Here is a 21,398-nt window from a genome sequence, read left to right on the forward strand (position 1 = left end):
CATGACATTATGAGCCATTCTCTGACAGGGGTGCCGGAGCCTCTCCCAGCCGCCAGAGCGGGGCACACCCTGAACCGGTTGCCTGCCAACTGCAAACATTGACGCTTTTTTAAAATTAAACAAAACAAAATGTGTCCCCTGACGACAACTTGCGCTTTTCAAATGGCCTTCCTGATGGCCCGTGTTCTGAAAGTAACAATTAGGGTGTCAAAGTGATATTGTGACAAGGTGAGCAATTCAAGGACAACCTACACTTCCGGACTAGTTGTGTCCATAATTTGTAAAATCACTTCAAATGACTTCTACTGAGCGTATTTTACAAAGATTCCACCGCATATAGCTATATTTGACCTTTTAAGACTCGCGCTGAATATTTAGGAAGTCTTGTTTTCAGGTTGATGACAATCCCCTAAGTGACGTCACGGAGGGAAGCCCCTGACTGAGAAAGCGACACACAATGCATTTTTGGGTACTTTTTTTTCATCTGAAAACACCGTGTCGATCGCGAAATTCGAAGGAAAACTACATAAATAACGCAATGGTGAATCGTTGTGTGTCGCAGCCAATTGCGGTAACACGCAAAAAGAAGGTGTAAGTTGACACAAATTCCCAGCGGGCAAATCAGCCCATTTCCAACGTAGCTTGTGCGCCATTTTGTGCATTTTCTGGGCGCTACATTGGAGTCCAGACGGCTGGAATTGATACGGAAGGACTTCTTTAATCGATTGCAAACATTTATGCTTTCCTCTTCAGAACTATTTGAATCATATTCATAACTGGATGAGTAACAAGAAAGCATCTTCTCCAAATCTGAAGCCATTGTTTTGATTCTTGAGCAAAGCAAGATGTCTTGGCGTGACGTCACGAACTGGGGCCGGGACTTTCTGAAAATCCACAATTCGCAGCTCAATTTGTTGCAGTTTTAGCACACTTTCAGTCATTTTTATTGGTGTTTCACATTTGACAAAAAATATCAGCCTGCATATTTTGGGTGTTTTAGGTGCTATAAAACGTTTTTCTGATGTCAGTTAGGGAAAAAAATGGTGTCGGTTGTCCTTTACAGTCGCCCAAATAGTGTCTTGACACAGATGGAATGCACGCACGCCTGCACGCACAATGAATGATAATTGCTTCAACCTTTGCGCTTATTGCGGCCCAAAAGTCGCTGTGCGTTTTAAATTGAGCCTTCACGCTCGCATGTTGGCAAACGTCGAGTCGCCGATTTTTCAAGAAACAAACACTTTTTTTAATGTTTGAATGTATTCGCCAAAGAATAAATTTTGATATTTAAATACGCTGACAGAAAGCTATTCACAAGTAAAAATAAGGACATGTTTCTAAAACAACTAAATGAAAAAAAAACAATTGAAAAATGTTCAGACCTTAAAGGACAACGGACGTCTTCGGGAGAGTTGTGTCCATAATTTGTAAAATGGCTTCAAATGACTTCTACTGAGCGTATTTTAATAAGATTCCACCGCATATAGTAATATTTTGCGTTTTAAGACTCGCGCTGAATATTCAGGAAGTCTTGTTTTTGAGTTAATGACGAGTCCGTACGTGACGTCATTAAAGGAACGCCCCTGACCGAAAAAAAAACCGCATTGTAGCGGTCCTTCCATCACGTCAATGTATTTTGCTGTACTTGTTTGGTCTGGGGACCTCGTGTTGCACCTAAAAGCCGCCAGAAGAGGGCATCCAAGCTCCATATAAGGAATTTATCCGCCTGTGGAAACTGAGGTGGCCACAGGAGGTCGCCATTTTGTGCCTCTTTTTCTGTGAGACATTTCCCCTCAATGTTGCCTCAAAATGGCACGGAATAAATTCTTTAATCGATTGCAAACATGCTTTCCTCTTCAGAACTATTTGAATCATATTCATAACTGGATGTGTAACAAGAAAGCATATTCTCCAAATCTGAAGCCATTGTTTTGATTCTCCAGCAATGCAAGACGTCTTGGCGTAACGTCACGAACTGGGGGCGGGACTTTCTGAAAATGCCCAATTCGCAGCTCAATTTTTTGCAGATTTTGGACACTTTAAGTCATTTTTATTGGTGTTTTGCATTTGAATAAAAATATACTGCGTGTTTTGGGTATTTTAGATGCTATACAACGTTTTTCTGATGTCAGGTAAAAAAACAAAAAAGTGACGTTGGTTTTCCTTTAAAGGTATATTTTAGCCTTATAAGAATAAAATAAAAATATATTTCACATGGAAAATGTATATTAATATTCTATACTTGTTAACCATTAAAATTTATGTACATTAATATGAGAAGGACAATAACTGCCATACTTTTTCTGACGTGGAAAAAAAGGGAACAAATGTATTATTATTACTGTATCTATTAGCTAGCTACTTAGCTTTCTACCTATTTGAGTACTTCCGGGTTGTGTGAACGCTGGTGCGTGTGGCTGCCGCTACTCACCCACACAAAAGCTTATCCTGTGACTGTAAAGTGACCTTGAGAGTTTTGAAAGGCGCTTAGAAATCTCTTCTTCTTTTCCTTTCAGCTTTTCCTTGCAGGGGTCGCCACAGCGAATCAATGTCCTCCATCTATCCCGGTTTTGTGCATCCTCTTCTCTCACACCAGCTACCTTCATGTCCTCTTTGACCACATCCATAAACCTCCTCTTCGGTCTTCCTCTCGGTCTCCTGCCTGGCAGTTCAAGGCTGAGCATCCTCCTCCTGATATAGTCACTCTCTCTCCTCTGGACATGTCCAAACCATCTCAGTCTGGCCTCTCTGACTTTCTGACCATCTTTGTCTCTCTGTCTCGCCAGCCTGTAAAGATCAGTCTCGCCTTCCTTGCTGTCCAGCCGAGCATACAAGTCATCATAGGCCTCTTGTTTGGCCTTTGCCACCTTCACTTAAACTGTGTGTGTCACGGTTTGCAAGGTGGTGATGGCGGTTGCGGATCCCAAAAAGCAGGCAGGAGGGAGCAGGAGGTTGTGTTTGACAAATTGTATTAAAATAATGTCAGCAGGAACAAAATGTAAAACATAAAATCATCTGGACAGAAAAAATACAAAGTATCAAAAGAAAATCAAGTGTAAAAGTCGGCCAAGGTTAAACAAACACATGCACAGCATACAATGCATGCAATTGCAGACAAAGCATGCAACAAACAATGAACCGACACCGGATGGTCGTGCCGGGAGTCCTTTTAAGTGTCACTGATTAAAACGACCAGCACCTGCGAGGCTGCAGGCAGGGCTGACGTCGCTACCCGTTGATCGCCAATCCGAACGTGGCAGTCCGCCACTGATCGGGACGACCAGCACCTGTGCAGGTGCAGGCGGGGCCGACAGCGCCACCCGTTGGTCGCCAACCAGATCATGACAGTACGCTGCATCTCCTTGTACTGCTGTCTACTCTCGTCCGTCCTCTCAGTGTCCCACTTCTTCTTTGCTAACCTCTTCCTCTGTATACACTCCTGCGCCTCCCCATCCCACCACCAAGTCTCCTTATCTACCTTTCTTCCATTCGAAAGACCAAGTACTTTCCGACCTGCGTCTCTGATTATGTTCGCTGTAGTTTGCCAGTCATCTGGAAGGACCTCTTGCCCGCCAAAATGAAATGTATTATCTGTTCGCTAGCGAATAGCTATCCATTCGCTAGCTATTAGCTATCTATTCGTTAGCTAGCTAGCTTGCTATCTATTTGAGTTACTTCCGGGTTGAGTGAACGCTGGCACGTGTGGCTGCCGCTACTCACCCACAGAAAAGCTTATCCTGTGACTGTAAAGTGACCTTGAGAGTTTTGAAAGGTGCTTAGAAATGAAATGTAAAATGTATTATTATTATTATTATTATTATTACTATTATTATCATCATTTGCTAGCTATTTGCTATTTGTTAGTTATCTGGATAGCTATTTAGCTATCTAGCTAGCTATCTCTTAACTATTTGGCTGGCTATCTAGCTACAGTAGTTATCTGTTGTCTATTGATTGGCTAGCTAGCTAGCTTTCTATCTATTTATGTTACTTCTGGGTTGAGTTCATTATTATTATTATTATTATTATTATTATTATTATTATTATTATTATTATTTTATTAATAATAAAAAATGTAAATGTTTTATTTTTCGTCTTCGGCGCCGATAAAGAAACTTTTTTTATGAAAAGGGGATGATGGCCTTTGCTGTCGGGTGGAGGCGTGTCAAGGCGAGTGTTACGCAAGCGGAAGTGACGACCCGCACGACCAGCTACTTGCCTGACGCCGGCCCTCTCCTTCCCCCGCCCCCTCCTACAGACCAAACGCGAGCGACGTGTCTGCTGTGCTGCGACGGACGCGATGGAGGACGAGACCCACGCCGAGGACGAGGTGAGAGGGAACCGAGTGACTGCCACGCGCACGAGCCCGACCGACGTGTTTGTTTGGGACCACTTCCTCGGGCGGGCGCCACGGCCCCGCCTTTGACGGCGTGATGTTGTTTTGAGTTGGTTCGGGACCTGTGCGGCCCGTCCGAAGAAAGGCGTGAGACCTCTCCGGCGAGCTACCCGACGTCCAGGCGGCGAGACGGTGCTCTTCGCGGTCTCTCTCGCTCGACCTTTGGCGGCGTCGGGATGGCTGCGTGCCCATTTCCCTTCCGGACCCGGTCCGGCGGGAAGGCGGCTTCCCGGCGCCCGGCATCTTGTGTGAGCGTCCATTGTGATGCGGCGAAAGGTTGTGCTGAGGCGGCAGGTTGAGCCGCGGCATCTGGAATGTCAGCAATGCGGCGGGCAGGCGAACGGACAATTGTGACAAGGCGCATCTGTTCTCCTTCTTGGCTCCCGGCCCCACCTTCGGAGGTGTGCTCAAGAGGAAGTTTGTCTGTCGTCGATGGGGCTTTTACTTAAGCTCGCCTCTCATGTGAAAAAAAATCCGTTATTTGGTCCAGTCCGCATTTGGGATTCCCCGCGCCGCATCTTCATTCAGGTGCGCGTGGAGGAGTTTCAGCGGAGCGAGGTTCTCCTTTCCTTGTAGTGATGGGAATTCCGGCTCTTTTCAGAGAGCCGGTTCTTTTGGTTCGGCTCTCTAAAAAGATCCGACTATTTTGGCTCCCAAATGGCTCCTCAGTTTGTTTTTTTGTTGCTTAAATTAATTAACTATCAAAAATAATATAAATTATGTGAAAAACGAATTACTCATGTAAAAAATACACTATATGAAATATTTATTTATATGTGCACCGAGAGCATCCACTAACTTTCACTTTCCCTGTTGTTCCTCTGGTCTGATGGTCAGCTGTCAGTAATTTGCTTTTCATATTGATAATGCTATCATGCCAACTAGTAAAAAATATACTAATTGTATAATCATAACTGCATAATGTGATAACATTTGTCCATCTGTCTATTTTAACCCCCTTCCCCTCACTGCTGCATGTTTCTGTAATTCTCCCCTCCCTCCTCTACCACGGATATTGACCAATCACGAGCGGCTTACCGAAGACCGGGAGTGGGGAATAGAGTCCAAAAAAATAATCTGCTCCTTGTTAGGAACTGGCTCTCTTCGTTCACTTCAGCGATCACTTCTAAGAACCGACTCGTTCGCGACTGACACATCAATATTTCTTTGACTTTTTGCTGTTTTCCCCTTTAATTTGGTGTGGGTGAGTTTAGTGTCCTTTAGTTGCAAAGGAGACACCTCAATGAAGCCCTTTTTGGGCTTCCTCTCTCAGACTTTTGTCCCTGCGGTGAACCTGTTGTCGGTTCCTCGGTGTTGACACTCACCCTGCGGTGCTACTCTGACGAACTGCGGAGTGCTCACGGTTGAAATGTTACCCCCCCCCCCCCCCCGCCTCCCTATAACCACCTACGTGTGCTCTTATGTCTTTGGCAGGACCATTTTGAGGATGCCCACGACCGCATTCCCGCGTAAGTTACTCTCTTCCTGTGTGGCGGGGGTCTTTCACTTCCTGTTTAGGGGTGTTGGCAAACCCACAACTGCATGCTTGTGTATACAGCGCACATCACATGGACCTGCAGTCGGCCATCCGGGAGACTCAATGCGCCCTGAACCTGGTCCTCAACAACAAGTTCTCCGAAGCGCTGGAGCTCCTGAAGCCATGGTCAGCTTGCTCCCCGCCCATACCCCCCCCCCCGACCCCCCCACAGGCAGACCCCCTCCTCAACCGATCGCATGCACGTGCAGGTGGCGCAACAGCATGTACCACGCCTTAGGCTACAGCAGCATCTTGGTGCTGCAGGCCGCCATGACCTTTGAGCATAAGGACATCCAGGTGGCCATGGCAACCATCAAGGAGGCCTTGAACACCTGCCAGAGGTACGAGGAGACCCCCCCCCCCTGCAAAAATTATTATTATTATGCCAGGCGTAGAATTAAAATGTTAAAAATGGGGTCGTGGTCGTAAGTACGGGTGGTCGTAAGTTAAGCCGGTCGTAAGTCGGATGTTACCTGGAGTTGAATGGTCCTCATTACATCATGTGTATGCTAGCTTTCTAGCTGTCTAGCTGGATACCTATTTGCTCTATATTTTCTGTCTATTAGCTATCTATCTAGCTAGCTGGCTATCTGGCTGTCTATCTATTAGCTATCTGGCTATTAGCTATCTACCGGGCTAGCTATCTGGCTGGCTATCTATTAGCTAGTTAGCTAGCTTTGTATCTATTTGAGTTATTCCGAGTTGAGTGACACACGCGCCAGCGTTCACTCAACCCGTAAGTAACTCGGATAGATTGGTGAGACAAATAGATCGAAAGCTAGCTAGCAAGCCAATAGATAGCTAATAGCTAGCCAGCCAAATAGCTATTATACGGTATTACAGAAAAGACGAAGAGAATTGACTTGGCACAATATTTTTAGTTATTCAGGGTTGAGTGAACACTGGCACGTGTGGCTGCCGCTGCTCACCCAGAGAAAAAACTTATCCTGTGACTGTAAAGTGACCTTGAGAGGGTTGAAAGGCGCTGATAAATCAAATGTATTATTATTATTAAAAACCTTTGCCACACTCTCTTTTGGTTGTTTGTCCCTCAGGTTTCGCAAGAAGAACTCGGTCGTGGGATCTCTGTCCAGTCTGATCAGCAGGCCGGTCAACCTTCAGGAAGGTATGCCCCCCCCGCCGATCCCCCACCCCCTGGTCTTCTTGGCAACATGGCGCATTTGTGTCCTCAGAGGAGATGCACGCCGAGCTTTGCTACGCCGAATGCTTGCTTCAGAAAGCCACCCTGACCTTTGTGCAGGACGAGAACATGATTAGCTTCATCAAAGGAGCCATTAAAATCCGAAGCAGTTATCAAATCTACAAGTCAGTTTCGCAACGTCCATAAAGGCAATTGGGGAAAACAAAAGACGACCATCGTTCTTTTCTCAGGGACTGTCATAATGTGCTGAACACGGCCAACGACCCCAGCGGCCAATCGGACTCGCGGAGTCAGTTTGAGGGCGGAGTCAAGCTGGGCGTCGGCTCCTTCAACTTGGTGGGTTGCTGTTTCTCTTTACGTCGCTCGGCTACGGCTAATTGTTCACATTACCGTGACACCATTGTAGGGGATATGCTTCAGGACCTTGACCCCCCCCCCCCCTGTACCCCCAGTGAGCAACAGGGGGCGGGTGGTGCGCAACCTTTAATTCTTATAATAATAATCCATGTGATTTCTAAGCGCCTTTCAAAACTCCCAAAGTCACTTTACAGTCACATGATCGGTTTTTCTGCAGGTGAGAAGCGGCAGCCACATACGCCAGCATTCACTCAACCTGGAAGTAACTCAAATAAATAGAAACCTAGCCAGCTAGACAGTTAGCTAACCAGCTAGATAGCCATATAGCCAATAAATAGCCATCTACATAGCTAGCTAACTAGACAGACAGCCAATAGCCAGCCAGCCAGTCAGCTAACCAGCTAGATAGCCATACAGCTAATAAATAGCCAGCTACATAGCTGCATGTGCTAATAGCAAATGGATAGCAAATAGATCGCCACCTAGGTAGCTTGCTAATATATAGCCAGCCAGGTAGCCAGCTACTAGATAGCCAGCCAGGTAGCCAGCTACTAGATAGCTAGCCAGGTAGCCAGCTACTAGAGAGCCAGCCAGGTATCCAGCTAATAGATAGGTAGCTAGGTAATAGATAGCAAATGGATAGCCAGCTAGGTAGCTAGCTAGTAGATAGCATATAGATAGCCAGCCAGGTAGCTAGCTAATAGATAGCAAATAGATAACCAGCCGAGTAGCCAGCTAATAGATAGCAAATAAATAGCCAGCTAGGTAGCTAGCTAATATATAGCCAGCCAGGTAGCCAGCTAATAGATAGCCAGCCAGGTAGCCAGCTAATAGATAGCCAGCTAGGTAGCTAGGTAATAGATAGCAAATGGATAGCCAGCTAGGTAGCTAGTTAATAGATAGCATATAGATAGCCAGCCAGGTAGCTAGCTAATAGATAGCAAATAGATAACCAGCCGAGTAGCCAGCTAATAGATAGCAAATAAATAGCCAGCTAGGTAGCTATCTAATATATAGCCAGCCAGTTATCCAGCTAATAGATAGCCAATTAGGTAGCCAGCTAACAGATAACCAGCTAGGTAGCTAGCTAATAGATAACAAATAGATAGCCAGCCGGGTAGCCAGCTAATATGTAGCAAATAGATAGCCAGCTAGGTAGCTAGCTAATAGATAGCCAGACAGGTAGCCAGCGAATAGATAGCCAGCTAATAGATAGCCAGCCAGGTAGCCAGCTAATAGATAGCAAATAAATAGCCAGCTATGTAGTTAGCTTATAGATAGCCAGCCACGTAGCCAGCTAATAGATAGAAAATAGATAGAACTCCAGCCAAGTGGCGCAGTCCAATTGGCCTTTCTTGGTCCTGGAAAGACACCAAAGTACTTTTCTGGGTCTTGGTTGAGGTTTTTTTTTGGTTTTGGTGGCTTGGCTTTGCCCCCCCCCCCCCCTTACATCTAATTGTGGTTTGCTCCACCCCCTCCCCCAACCCAGATGCTGTCCCTCCTCCCGCAGAGGATCCTCCGGCTGCTGGAGTTTATAGGCTTCTCTGGAAACAGGGCAAGTTGCGCTGGCGGACGCACGCGTGTGTTTGCGGCATTCACTGACGGAGGCGCGACGGTCCCGACAGGAGTTTGGTTTGTCGCAGCTGCGAGAGGGAACGTGCGGCACCAGTTTGCGCTCCATCTTGTGCACGCTGACGCTGATGTTCTACCACACCTACGTCTCACTGGTGCTCGGTAGGTGACTTCCTTCCTCCTCCCCCCTTCCTTCCTTCCTGCCAGCCTGGGTGCCAGCGGTTCCAATTAGCGTAGCTGGAAAGCACTTGAGAAATAAAATGGCACTCATTAAAAAAAAAAAGGCCAAATCGGTGAAAAGGAACCAACCAAAGTCAAGTGTAGCTTTTGGACTCTTGACTCGGCCCGAATGAAAATGACTAACGATTGAAAATCAAGGAAGGTCCTCAAATCAGTGGTTGTTGACATGATGTGTCAAATGTGGACCACAAGAATAGTAGTGGTCAATACGTCGATCGTAATCGACCAGTCGATCTCCAAGGTACTATTGGTCGATTGCATGACAAGGTGATGTGACATTGTCATGAACTGACACTATACAAATAAAATTGAGTTGTTTCGTATAAAAACTATCAGCCATCCCTTCACTTGATTGATACACTGGACAACCAATCAAATGGATATCTCATTATTAGATACTCTGCGTGCTCAAACAACTAAGCCAATCGTTAGTTACATCCTAATTTTCGCTCTTTTTTCCCCTTAATATAGTAATACGGTGATACCTCGGCTTACGAACACCTTGGCTAACGAACTTTTCGGTTTACGAACATTGTGTTGTGATGTGTCGTTCGCAAACGAGCCCGTTCTCCTAACAAGGAAATGGCAGCCGACTTGTTTTTGTCATCTATTCCCCGCCCCCAGTCTTCGCTTAAAGCCGCACGTGATTGGTCAAGAACACAGCAGTGAGGAGGGGTTACAGAAACACAGAGCTGCAAATAATAAATAGATAGGTAGACGAGAGAGAGTGAGAAAATGGATAGACAACACAGTGAAATTTGGACTCGTTTCAACTTGTTCAAAGGCAGAGTGTAGACTGCAAGGTTAAAATATCCCATCAATCAGGCTCCACAAACAACCCGCACAAGCCATTTGTACACTTGATGAAAAAAGCTATTCAACCCAGCTCAACAGAACAAAATTGATGGGGAACTAGGTCAAATTATCGTCGAGAAAGCACTGCATCTTCATCCATTGATGATTTCAAGGCTAGCCACCGATGGTTCGAGAACTTTAAGCGTTGTACAGGGATTCATTGTGTCATTCGTCATGGTGAGGCAGCCAGTTCTGACGATAAAGCTGCCAAAGCTTGCAAGGAATCATTCGTCATTATGGCCACTCCATTCCATCAAGCCATCAACGACCATCACAAAGGTAAATAAAATGACTTTATTATACTGTACAGTTTATTTGTTTCATTACAATACAAGAGCACATTTATTATACAAAAATAAGGTATATTTTGTGTAGTTTTAAGGCTTAGAAAATTAGAAAGTAGAAAATTATGTTTTATGGGGACCTGGGAACGGATTATACTCATTTTAATGGTTTCCTATGGGAAATTAATGTTTGGAATACACACTTTTCACCTTACACACACTTTCTGGGACACAATTAAGTTCGTAAGCCAAGGTATCACTGTATAGGGTATAAACATGAGTGGGGGAGCTGGACCAAGTAAGAAGGAAAAAATATTTTCATACGGAATGGTAGTCAGCCTTTTTTTTTACAATGACATTTTCAAAGTGTGTTTGACTCGTCTGCCAATTATCAGAGCGAATTCGGGTAATGGTAAAAAAATGTACATAATTATGTTGTGTTGTGCAACATATGCGGATATACAGCAACATTGGTTGCAAGATTCCTCAATATATTTCTCAATAAATAGTTTATAATGGGTATAAAATAAAATATTTTGACATTTCAAAAGTAGCTACCATGCTGAAAAAGTGTGAGCACCCCTGCACAAGAAGATAGGAAGATCCTGGTGAGATTCCTGTCAGTCTACAGCAGGGGTGTCAAAGTCATTTTTGCAGCGGGGCCACATTGTAGTTTTGGAATTTGGGGAAACCATTAGAATGTTTCATCTCCGCATGCCGCTGCTCACCCGCAGAAAAATTATCCTGTGACTGTAAAGTGTCCTTGAGAGATTTGAAAGGTGCTTATAAATGAAATGTATTATTATATTTCATACATAACGCACAACAAATGAATGAATAACTATAATAATATATATATATATAATAACACATTTCATTTCTAAGCGCCTTTCAAAACTCTCAAGGTCACTTTACAGTCACAGGATCAGTTTTTCGGTGGGTGAACAGCGGCACCCACACGTGGCAGCGTTCACTCATCCCGGAAGTCACTCCAATAGATAGCAAGCTAGCCAGCTGTTGGCTAGCGAATAAATAGCTAATAGATCGCCAGATAGCCCACAGCTAGCCAGACAGCTTACAGTCAGCTGTACAGCTAATAGATAGCTAGCTAGCTAGCTAATGGATAGCAAATAAATAGTGAATATAGATCTCCAGATAGCCAACAGCTAGCCAGCTAGAGAGCTTACAGTCAGCTGTACAGCTAATAGCTAGCTAGCTAATGGATAGCAAATAAATAGTGAATATAGATCGAGCTTACAGTCAGCTAGACAGCTAATAGCTAGCTACCTAGCTAAGTATACAAACAGTTGTTCAAGAGAAAATCAACCACATTTGAAGTAAAGAATAGTGTCTGTTATTGTTGTTTACATGGGACAATTTGACATTTTGGTTCGGACTTTAGCAAGCATCATGGAATATCACAAGTTTGATTTGCTTTCGCAGGCCAAATAAAATGATGTGGCGGGCCAGATTTGGCCCCCAGGCCTTGACTTTGACACCTGTGCTGTACACTTCTGCACCTTTGGGAAAAGTAAAATTGGCGGGCCTGTTGCCATTTAGCGTTGACATTTTTGTGAAGCAAAGAACCCAGAAGGATCTTCCTGAACCAAAAACCCTTTGATCCGCATGTGTTGTGTGTTTTTTGCGCAGGCAGCGGTGAAGGCAACGTGGTGGAAGCTGAAGCCCTGCTGGAGCCGTATCGTCACAAGTATCCCAAAGTAAAAGCCTGTTCGTCCCCCTTCCCCCGGATGTTTTTTTAATGTGGGCGGGGCCTCTTCCAGGGCGCCATCATCCAGTTCTACTCGGCTCGGCTGGCCGCGCTGCGAGGACACTTTGAGGAGGTTCTCCGCTCTCCATTCTCAGTAGCCCCACTCTGCCCCCCTCCCCCCTTGACCCGTGCCTGTGTGTCGCAGGCGCGCTCCGGCTACCGGCAGTGTGTGAGCAGCCAGCAGGAGTGGAAGCAGATCCACCACCTGTGCTTCTGGGAGCTCATGTGGACGCACTCGTACCAGCAGGATTGGCTGCAGGCGTACCGCTACGCCGAGCTGCTGTGTCGCGAGAGCCGCTGGTCTAAGGTGGGAGTCGAGGTCGCCGCCGTTTTGTCGCTGTGAGTGATGGAGAATAAGAAGTTATCATATTTAAAGGACAACGGACGTCTCCGGGAGAGTTGTGTCCATAATTTGTAAAATCACGTCAAATGACTTCTACTGAGCGTATTTTACAAAGATTCCACCGCATATAGCTATATTTTACGTTTTAAGACTCGCGCTGAATATTTAGGAAGTCTTGTTTTGGAGTTGGTGACGAGTCCGTACGTGACGTCACTGAAGGAACGCCCCTGGCCGAAAAAAAAGGACACATTGTAGCAATCCTTCCATCACGTCAATGCTTGTTTGGTCTGAAAACCTCGTGTTGCGCCAGAAGAGGGCGTCCAAGCTCCATATAAGGAATTTATCAGCCTGTGGAAACGCAATACGCTGTCATGTCTACAAGAGGTCACCATTTTCTGCCTCTTTTCTGGGACGCTACATTGCAGTCCAGATGCCTCAAAATGACACGGAATAAATTCTTTCATCGATTGCAAACATGTATGCTTTCCTCTTCAGAACTATTTGAATCATATTCATAACTGGATGTGTAACAAGAAAGCATATTCTCCGAATCTGAAGCCATTGTTTGGATTCTCCAGCAATGCAAGATGTCTTGGCGTGATGTCATTTTTATTTATATTTGAATAAAAATATCATACTGCGTGTTTTGGGTATTTTAGATGCTATAAAACGTTTTTCTGATGTCAGTTCAGAAACAAAAAAGTGACGTCGGTTGTCCTTTAAAAGTCCCATGCTTAGCTGGCCAACCAAACAATAGGCCTACAGTAAAGGTGCAGATGGCCACAGTCAATCTGAGTGAAACAGACACAGCCTGTTAAACTGTCATCTTCGTCTAGGACACTGGTGTCAAAGTCAAGGCCCGCGGGCCAAATCCGGCCCGCCACATCATTTTTTTTCGGCCCGCGAAAGCAAATCAAATTTGTTAAATTCCATGATGATTGCTAAAATCTGAGCCAAAATGTCATATTTTTGGATGTCAACCACAATAAAAGTCATTATTCTCGACTTCAGATTTGAAAACGAGTTATTCATTAATTTGCTGTGTGCTCTATATGTAATATTTGAAGGGATTTAAACATTCTAATGGGTTCCCCAAATTTCTAACGGGCCTCGAGAGGAAACCATAACTACAATGTGGCACGCGGCAAAAAATGACTTTGACACCCCTGGTCTACAGTGTCCGACCGAACATCTCTGACACTGAGCCTTAGCAGTTGGCCACTTTCCCGCAGGCCATCTACATGTACCAGAAGGCCGCCATCCTCAGTATGATGTCGCAGGAGGACGCCATGAAAATGGGTGAAGACGTGGTGGAGCTCTTCAGGTGTGTACCGTCGAGAACCCCCCACCCCCATGACTTGTCTCGGAGAAGACGTTGGGAGGCAGTGGGCCAAGCTTGACCGGTGGCGGACGTTTGGTGTTTGCGCAGGCAGGTGGAAGGCCTCAAGCAGCGTCTGGCCGGCAAGTCCATCCCCACCGAGAAGTTTGCCGTCCGCAAAGCTCGCCGCTACAAGGCCGCCGCCCCCGTGCCGCTGGTGCTTCCGGCGCTGGTACGTGACGCTCGCCATGTCGCCGGTCTGCCCCCCATCTATCTGCGGTAAAGTGATAGCTCGGTTTATGAACCCCTTGGCTTGCGAACTTTTTGGTTTACGAATGTTAAATTCACAAGAATTTAATCTTATTTTTCGGGATACACACGGAGCTGCCATAATGAGTGATGTGTCGTTCGCGAACAAGCCCGTTCTAACAAGAAAATGGCAGCCACCTTGGTTTTGTCCTCTATTCCCCGCCCCCAGTCTTTAGTTAAAGCCACGTGATTGGTCAAGAACGCAGCAGTGAGGGGTGGGTGGGGGTTAATCATTAAAGAGACAGGCAGACGACAAAGAGAGAGTGAGAAAATTGATAGAAAACAGTGACATTTGGACTCGTTTCAGCTTTGACAGTCCAAAGGCAGAGAGTAGGCTGCAAGGTTAAAATATCCTGTCAATCAGGCTCCACAAATAACCCGCACAAGCCATCTGTACATTTGATGCAAAAATCTACCAAACCGGCTAAACACAACACAATTGATGAGGAACAAGGTAAAATTATCACAGAGAAAGCACCTACAAGGGATCATTCCTTAAGATGGTGAAAGAAGAAGGTTACGTTCCTCATCAAGTGTTTAATGCTGATGAAACCAGTCACTCCATTCCATTAAGCCATCAACGACCATCACAAAGGTAAATAAAACCACTTTATTATACAGTAAAGTTTATTTCTTTCATTATAATACCATAGCACATTTATTATACATCAAATAAGGCATATTTTGTGAAGTTTTAAGGCTTAGAAGATTAGAAAATTATGTTTTGTGGGGACCTTTGGAACGGATTATTCTCATTTTAATGGTTTCCTATGGGAAATTAATTTTTGGGATACACACTTTTCGCCTTACACACTGTCTGGGAACCGATTATGTTTGTAAGCCAAGGTATCATCACTGTACCACGTCCTCACCTGCCCCCTCCCGACAGGAAATGATGTATGTTTGGAGCGGCTTCACCATCGTAGCCAAACGAGCCGACTGCACCGAAGCGCTGCTGGTGACCATCGAGGCGGCCGAGAAGCAGCTTGCCCGCGACCCCCGTGAGTGACGCCACGACCCCTCCCGCCTCCCGGGCATGACCTGACTTGACACCCCCACCCGCCAGAGCCGTCCGAGTTCCACGTGGACGACACCTGCCTGGTCCAGATGCTGAAGGGTCTTTGTCTGAAGCACGCGGGACGCCTGTTGCAGGCCGAGCTCTGCTTCACGCACGTCCTGTCCAGGTACAAAGCGACATGTCGCGCGACTTACAGAAAGCGACGCGCTCACCAACGACGCGCTCACCAAAGACGCTCCCAAAATAGTCATGGAGGTTCCACCGCCGCTGCTTGGCCAAGTAGACGGATGATAGGACCGCACTGGCGGACATGTATTCTTTATCCTCTGCGGAAGAGGACAGACTTTTACTGACTCGCATTGAGCGGTAGATGGTCTTGGATTTAACAAGCTCAGGAATCAAGTTGGAGCAAACAAATGTTATCTCTCTTTCTCTCCTTCCCTCACCCCCCTTTTTCTCTCTCCCACATTTTCTCTCTGTCTCCCCCATTCTCTCTATTGCCCTTTTCTCTCTCCCCCATTCTCTGTGTGTCTCTTTCACCCTTGTTTCTCTTTCTAGCCATTTTCTCTCTCTTTCTCTCTCTTTCTCTCTCTCTCTTTCTCTTTCTCTCTCTCTCTCTTTTTGTTTCTCTCGCCCTTCTCTCTCCCTCACCCCATTTTCTCCCTCTTCTCCACCATTCTCTCTCTTGCATTCTCTCCCCCATTCTCTCTCTTTCACCCTTGTTTCTCTTTCTAGCCATTTTCTCTCTCTCTCTCTCTCTCTCTCTCTCTCTCTCTCTCTCTCTCTCTCTCTCTCTCTCTCTCTTTGTTTCTCTCGCCCTTCTCTCTCCCTCACCCCATTTTCTCCCTCTTCTCCACCATTCTCTCGCTTGCATTCTCTCCCCCATTCTCTCTCTTTCACCCTTGTTTCTCTTTCTAGCTCATTTTCTCTCTCTCTCTCTTTCTCTCTCTCCTCCATTTTCTCTGTCTCCCCCATTTTCTCCCTCTATTTTCTTTCTCTCCCCCATTTTTTCTCTCTCCCTCTCTCTCTCTCACACTCTCTCTCTCTTTCTCTCTGTCTCTCTCTCTCTCTCTCTCTCCATTTTCTTTCTCCCCTATTTTCTCTCTCGCGCGCACACACACACACACGGACTGCTCTGTTATAGCGCCGCCCAGTGGCCAAGAGCGGCAACTCTCTGAATTTGATGCAATAATAATAATAATAATAATAATAATAATAATAATAATAATAATAATAATAATACATTTGATTTCTAAGCGCCTTTCAAAACTGTCAAGGTCACTTTACAGTCACAGGATAACTTTTTCTGTAGGTGAGCAGCGTCAGCCACACGCGCCAGCATTCACTCAACCCACTAACTAGCCAGCTAATAGATAGCTAATAGCTAGCTTGCTAGCCAACCAGATAGAGGTATCATTCGACGTATGACCGGCTCGACTTAACGACCGCCCGAACTTACAACCACGACCTCCTGACCCTATTTTTAAAATTTTAATTCTACGTCTGACACCGCAACGTGTTAGCAGACAGGCAACGCCTACGACAATTTTGGCCAGCCTGCCAGCCAGCATCTCACTCTCGCACAGTAATTGACTTTATGATGGCACCAGAGGGGGGAGTTTGCAAGTCATTTAGTCTCAGAGTCTCTATTCACCATTTTGAATGGATTTCGACTTACGACCATTTTGACTTGCGACCGTTTGGTCGGAACGGAACTTGGTCGTAAGTCGGATGTTACCTGTATCTAATAGATAGCTCGCTAGATAGCTAGCGAGCCAGCTACATAGCTAATAGATAGCAAATTGCTAGCAATTAAAGTGCTCTCAAGGACACTTTACAGTCACAGACAAGCATATATACAATAATAAATAAAATACAATTATAAATAGAAACAAGAGATAAAGCTCCACAGAAAATGCAATTCTCAGTAGGTGGCTTTTGCTAGCGTGAAGTCGGCAGGTTTCTCATTTCTGCATTCTCTGATGACGTTTGCAGTGAAAATCGCATCCGCTACGATCACTACCTGGTCCCTTTCACGCTGTACGAGCTGGGCCTCCTCTACCGGCAGCAGGGTGATGACGCCAAGGCCGCTGCCTTCATGGAAAATGCCAAGTAAGGAAGCTCACTCACGCGCCCGTATTTCATTTCATTTCATTCTCCCAGCAAATTGGCGTTTTCGTGTTTATTATGTTTGTTAAAGTCATCATAAGTGCCTTGCACGCTGGGCCCGAGAGTACAGTAATTTCATCTGTGCTGTATGGCATGCATATTAGCATATTTGACAATAAAGCTGACTTTGACTTCATTCACATAATGTTTTGTCGTCGTTGTGTCAGGAGCAACTACAAGGATTATTCCATGGAGTCCAGACTGCACTTCCGCATTCACGCCGCACTGAGCACCCTCAAAGGTTCGCCCGCTGCCACCCCGGAATAGCCCGACGGTGCCTCCAGTCTAAGCCTGCTTTTTTTTTTTGTTGTCATGTCCATTTTGTTGTGCAAATGCCTTTTTGAAATGTTGTTTCAAATTGTCTTGTGGGGAGGATTTCCATTCGGGGTCCCAAACATGACGCCTTACCTCAAAAGCTCGAAAGCTAGGAAGCTGGAAGGTTTGAACAAGTTACCTGAAATTTGGTGGACACGCACAACAGAACAAGAATTTCGGCATTTGTGCGGCGTCCCAAAAGGAAGGATTCTGGATTTGAGGGGGGGGCAATCCACGGTCAGCATCTTCACCAATTGGCACAAATTTGGTGTAGACGTTTGACAAGTCCCAAGAATCCATCCCCAAGTTTTGGGTCCGGCCACTTTCTTGGTGAATTCCTGGATCACCACTCTCACAATGTCAGATGGAAAAAAAATGGCTTGAATCGTGCTTGGTTTGCCTTCCGCTGCCTAGCAAAACAACTGCGCGCTGCTTGCCGACCGAGTCCCATGAGCTTGTCGCCGCAGCGATTCGCTAGAAGATCGTTTTCGCCTACCTCTTTCCTTAGTTAAGCTTTTCGCGCCTTTCACGCTTTGACAATCTGCGCACAACACTCATTCACGTTGTTGGTATCTTCATTGATAGCGAATGTGCTCTTTTGCAAATTGACGTGGTCTGCACTCCGGCCGCCTTACAGGACAACCGACACCATTTTTTTGTTTCCTAACTGACATCAGAAAAACGTTTTATAGCATCTAAAATACCCAAAATACGAAGACTGCTATTTTTAGTCAAATGCAAAACGCCAATAAAAATGACTTCAAGTGTCCCAAAACTGCCACAAAATGAGCTCGGAACTGGGCAGATTCAGAGAGTCCCGCCCCCTTGTTCGTGACGTCACAATTGGTCACACACTGTCTTGCTCCAGAATCAAAACAATGGCTTCAGAGAGTTCAGATTCTTTTTGTTACTCATCCAGTTATGAATATGATTCAAATAGTTCTGAAGAGGAAGGCATAAATGTTTGCAATCGACTAAAGAAGTCCTTCCGTATCAATTCGAGCCATCTGGACTCCAATGTAGCGCCCAGAAAATGCACAAGATGGCGCAAAAGCTCCGTTGGAAATGGGCTGATTTGTCTGCTGGAAATCTGCAAATGTACACGTTCTTTATGCGTGTTCCTGCAATTGGCTGCGACACCCATCAATTCACCATTGCGTTATTTATGTAGTTTTCCTTCTAATTGCGTGATCAACACAGTGTTTTAAGATGAAAAAAAGTACCCAAAATGCATTGTGTGTCGTTTTCTGGGTAAGGGGCGTTCCCTCCGTGACATCACGTAGGGGATCGTCATCAATTCGAAACAAGACTTCCTGAATATTCAGCGTGAGTCTTAAAAGATAAAATATAGCTACATGCTGTGAAATATTTGTCAAATGCGCTCAGTAGAAGTCATTTGAAGTGATTTGACAAATTATGGATGCAACTTGTCCGATGGTGTCGGTTGTCCTTTAAACGCGGTGACGCGCGTACACACCCAGACCGACGCGTTAGCCTGTTACAAAATGAACACGTCTCTTTCATTTTTGTGCTTATTTTTTGTGCCTCTTTGTCATTTATTCACAAAACTGCCTTCACGGGATTTTCACCACCAATATTTTTGCCCTCGTAACGAGCGGAAGAAACCTCTTAATAGCTTCAAACCAAAGCCGGCGGAAAGCCAGCGCTTCACCGCACCGGTGGGCAAGTTGCAAGTCCCCCAACCCCCTGTGTGGCGGTCAACCGCTACAATGCAAGCTTTAGTCTTTCTATTTATGATAAATGTGCTTTTGGTTTATTTGTATTTGGCGTTGATTCTGTGGCAAGTCACCTGCTGTCATTGGAAGGAAAGACAAATAAACAGTACATGCGTTTGAGACCTACTTGTCTTGTGGCTTGGGCTCCCTCTAGCGGCGCGCCGAACAATCGCCTCGCAATGGACTCCCGACGTCCATTTTCATTATCCAAATGACGCCGTGTCTTAAGGTCACGGTTGATCAGGACTCATACTCTCTTTTTACGCCGCACTACCCCCACCAGACTTGTGACGTCTAAACGTGGAAACTAGTGATGGGAATTCCGGCTCTTTTAAGAGAGTCTTTTGGCTCGGCTCACTAAAATATCCGGCTCTTTTGGCTCCAGTGACGTGCGGTGAGGTTCATGGCTGGTGAGGCGCTGACGTCATCAATGACGTCACCGCTCGTCTCTACTTCGTATTTGAACGATAAATGTGAAAATTCAGCGATTTTGAAAAAAATCCTAAAACGGTGAAGTTAAATGGACAAGAACTTTAAAGTACAAATCACTAAATACATCTAACTATTTAATTTATTTTTTCATTTGATATTTCCATGACAGCTTTCCATGATGACAGGTGAGGCACTGCCTCACCTGCCTCCACTGACTGCACGTCACTGTTTGGCTCCCAAATGGCTCCTCGTTTTTTTTTTTTTGTTTTTGCTTAAATTAATTAACTACCAAAAATCATGTAAACCTACGTGACGAATTACTTATGTAAAAAATACATTATATCAAAAAAATTATTTATATGGCTTTATATGTGCACAGAGTTACTGGATGCTAACTTTCACTTTCCCTGTGGTTACTCTGGTCTGATGATCAGCTGTCACTAATTTGCTTTTCATATTACTAATGCTATCATACCAACTAATAAAATTGATAATAACTGAATAATAATAATAAGAGCATAATGTGATAACATTTGTCCACTATACCTGTCTTCACTGATCTCCAGTGACCTGCTCAAATGGCTCCAAAGCAGTGCATATGTCCTGCAGTACCTACCCAGCTACTCTACTAAATTCTCAGAAATGTGTCTCGTTGAACTCAAAACAATCCAGCAGACATGCCCCCACTTTGACATTTTCAATCAAGTGGCATGTAACTGACATGTCGGGTGTCATAGTTCGGGATGTCCAGCAGTCAGTTGTTAGACAAACAGCTAGTGCTTTTTTTTGACCTGTTCTGGGACTGCAGCACGTTCTTCGTCATATATGATTCTTTGAGAAACACCTTTCAGAATCAGAAAGCCCTTTCCTGTTTCATGTGCTACTCACAGTGTGCTTCTGTTTCTCTAACAACGCCTCGTTCTCCTCACTGCTGAGTGTGTCTGTAATTCCCCCGTCCCGCCTCTACCGTGGATTTTGACCAATCACGTACGGCTTTACAATGGGGGCAGGCAATAGAGGGGGAAAAATCGGCTCCCATTTCCGGCTCCTTGTTAGTAGCCGCTCTTTCGTTCTATTCAGAAATCCGGCTGTAAGAACCCGGCTCGTGCGCGAACGACACATCACTCGTGGAAACTATCATGTGAAAATGAAAAAGTGGCCCATTTGAGGACAGTGCAAATTGTGTAATTTTACAATTTCACGTGTTGTTTTTCCTCACATTTCTACACTATCGTTTTAGTGTTTTCTCCGCGAAAAACCTGTTTTAAAACACAAACACATCCACAGCTGCAATAATAATAATAATAATAATAATAATAATAATAATAATAATAATAATAATAAGCGGAATCTTGAACTGCCAGGCAGGAGACCGAAGAGGAGGTGTATGGATGTTGTCAAAGAGGACATGAAGGTGTGAGAGAAGAGGATGCACAAAACCGGGTTAGATGGAGGACACTGATTCGCTGTGGCGACCTCTGAGGGGAAAAGCCGAAAGAAAATAATAATAATAATAATAATAATAATAATAATAATAATAATAATAATAATAATAATAATAATAATAATAATTGGATTAATCGGATT

At 45.0% G+C, this 21,398-nt stretch overlaps 1 protein-coding gene across 1 annotated transcript; it reads left to right on the forward strand.

Annotated features, from left to right (window-relative positions):
• Positions 1–4,094: 4,094 nt before the first annotated feature.
• LOC148902426 (tetratricopeptide repeat protein 39B-like) lies at positions 4,095–19,513 on the forward strand. The gene is made up of 18 exons (XM_088990955.1): positions 4,095–4,330; positions 5,831–5,865; positions 5,955–6,059; positions 6,143–6,274; positions 6,989–7,059; positions 7,127–7,259; positions 7,326–7,431; positions 8,942–9,007; positions 9,078–9,186; positions 12,054–12,121; positions 12,185–12,244; positions 12,317–12,478; positions 13,747–13,838; positions 13,944–14,064; positions 15,031–15,142; positions 15,208–15,325; positions 17,155–17,271; positions 17,496–19,513. The coding sequence occupies exons 1-18, from the start codon at positions 4,301–4,303 to the stop codon at positions 17,593–17,595; spliced, it is 1,737 nt and encodes a 578-aa protein (XP_088847081.1). The 5' UTR covers positions 4,095–4,300; the 3' UTR covers positions 17,596–19,513.
• The last annotated feature ends 1,885 nt before the right edge of the window (positions 19,514–21,398 follow it).

Source organism: Hippocampus bargibanti, linkage group LG02 (genome assembly GCF_051943395.1).
Source record: "Hippocampus bargibanti isolate YZ-2025 linkage group LG02, ASM5194339v1, whole genome shotgun sequence".
Taxonomy (NCBI): domain Eukaryota; kingdom Metazoa; phylum Chordata; class Actinopteri; order Syngnathiformes; family Syngnathidae; genus Hippocampus; species Hippocampus bargibanti.

Bases quoted from the DNA above. Each gene is read 5' to 3' on its own strand.
- LOC148902426 (XM_088990955.1), top strand. From the start codon at position 4,301: ATGGAGGACGAGACCCACGCCGAGGACGAG. The intron at 14,065-15,030 runs GTACGTGACGCT...CCCTCCCGACAG, and splicing joins CGCTGGTGCTTCCGGCGCTG to GAAATGATGTATGTTTGGAG. The intron at 15,143-15,207 runs GTGAGTGACGCC...CCCACCCGCCAG, and splicing joins GCAGCTTGCCCGCGACCCCC to AGCCGTCCGAGTTCCACGTG.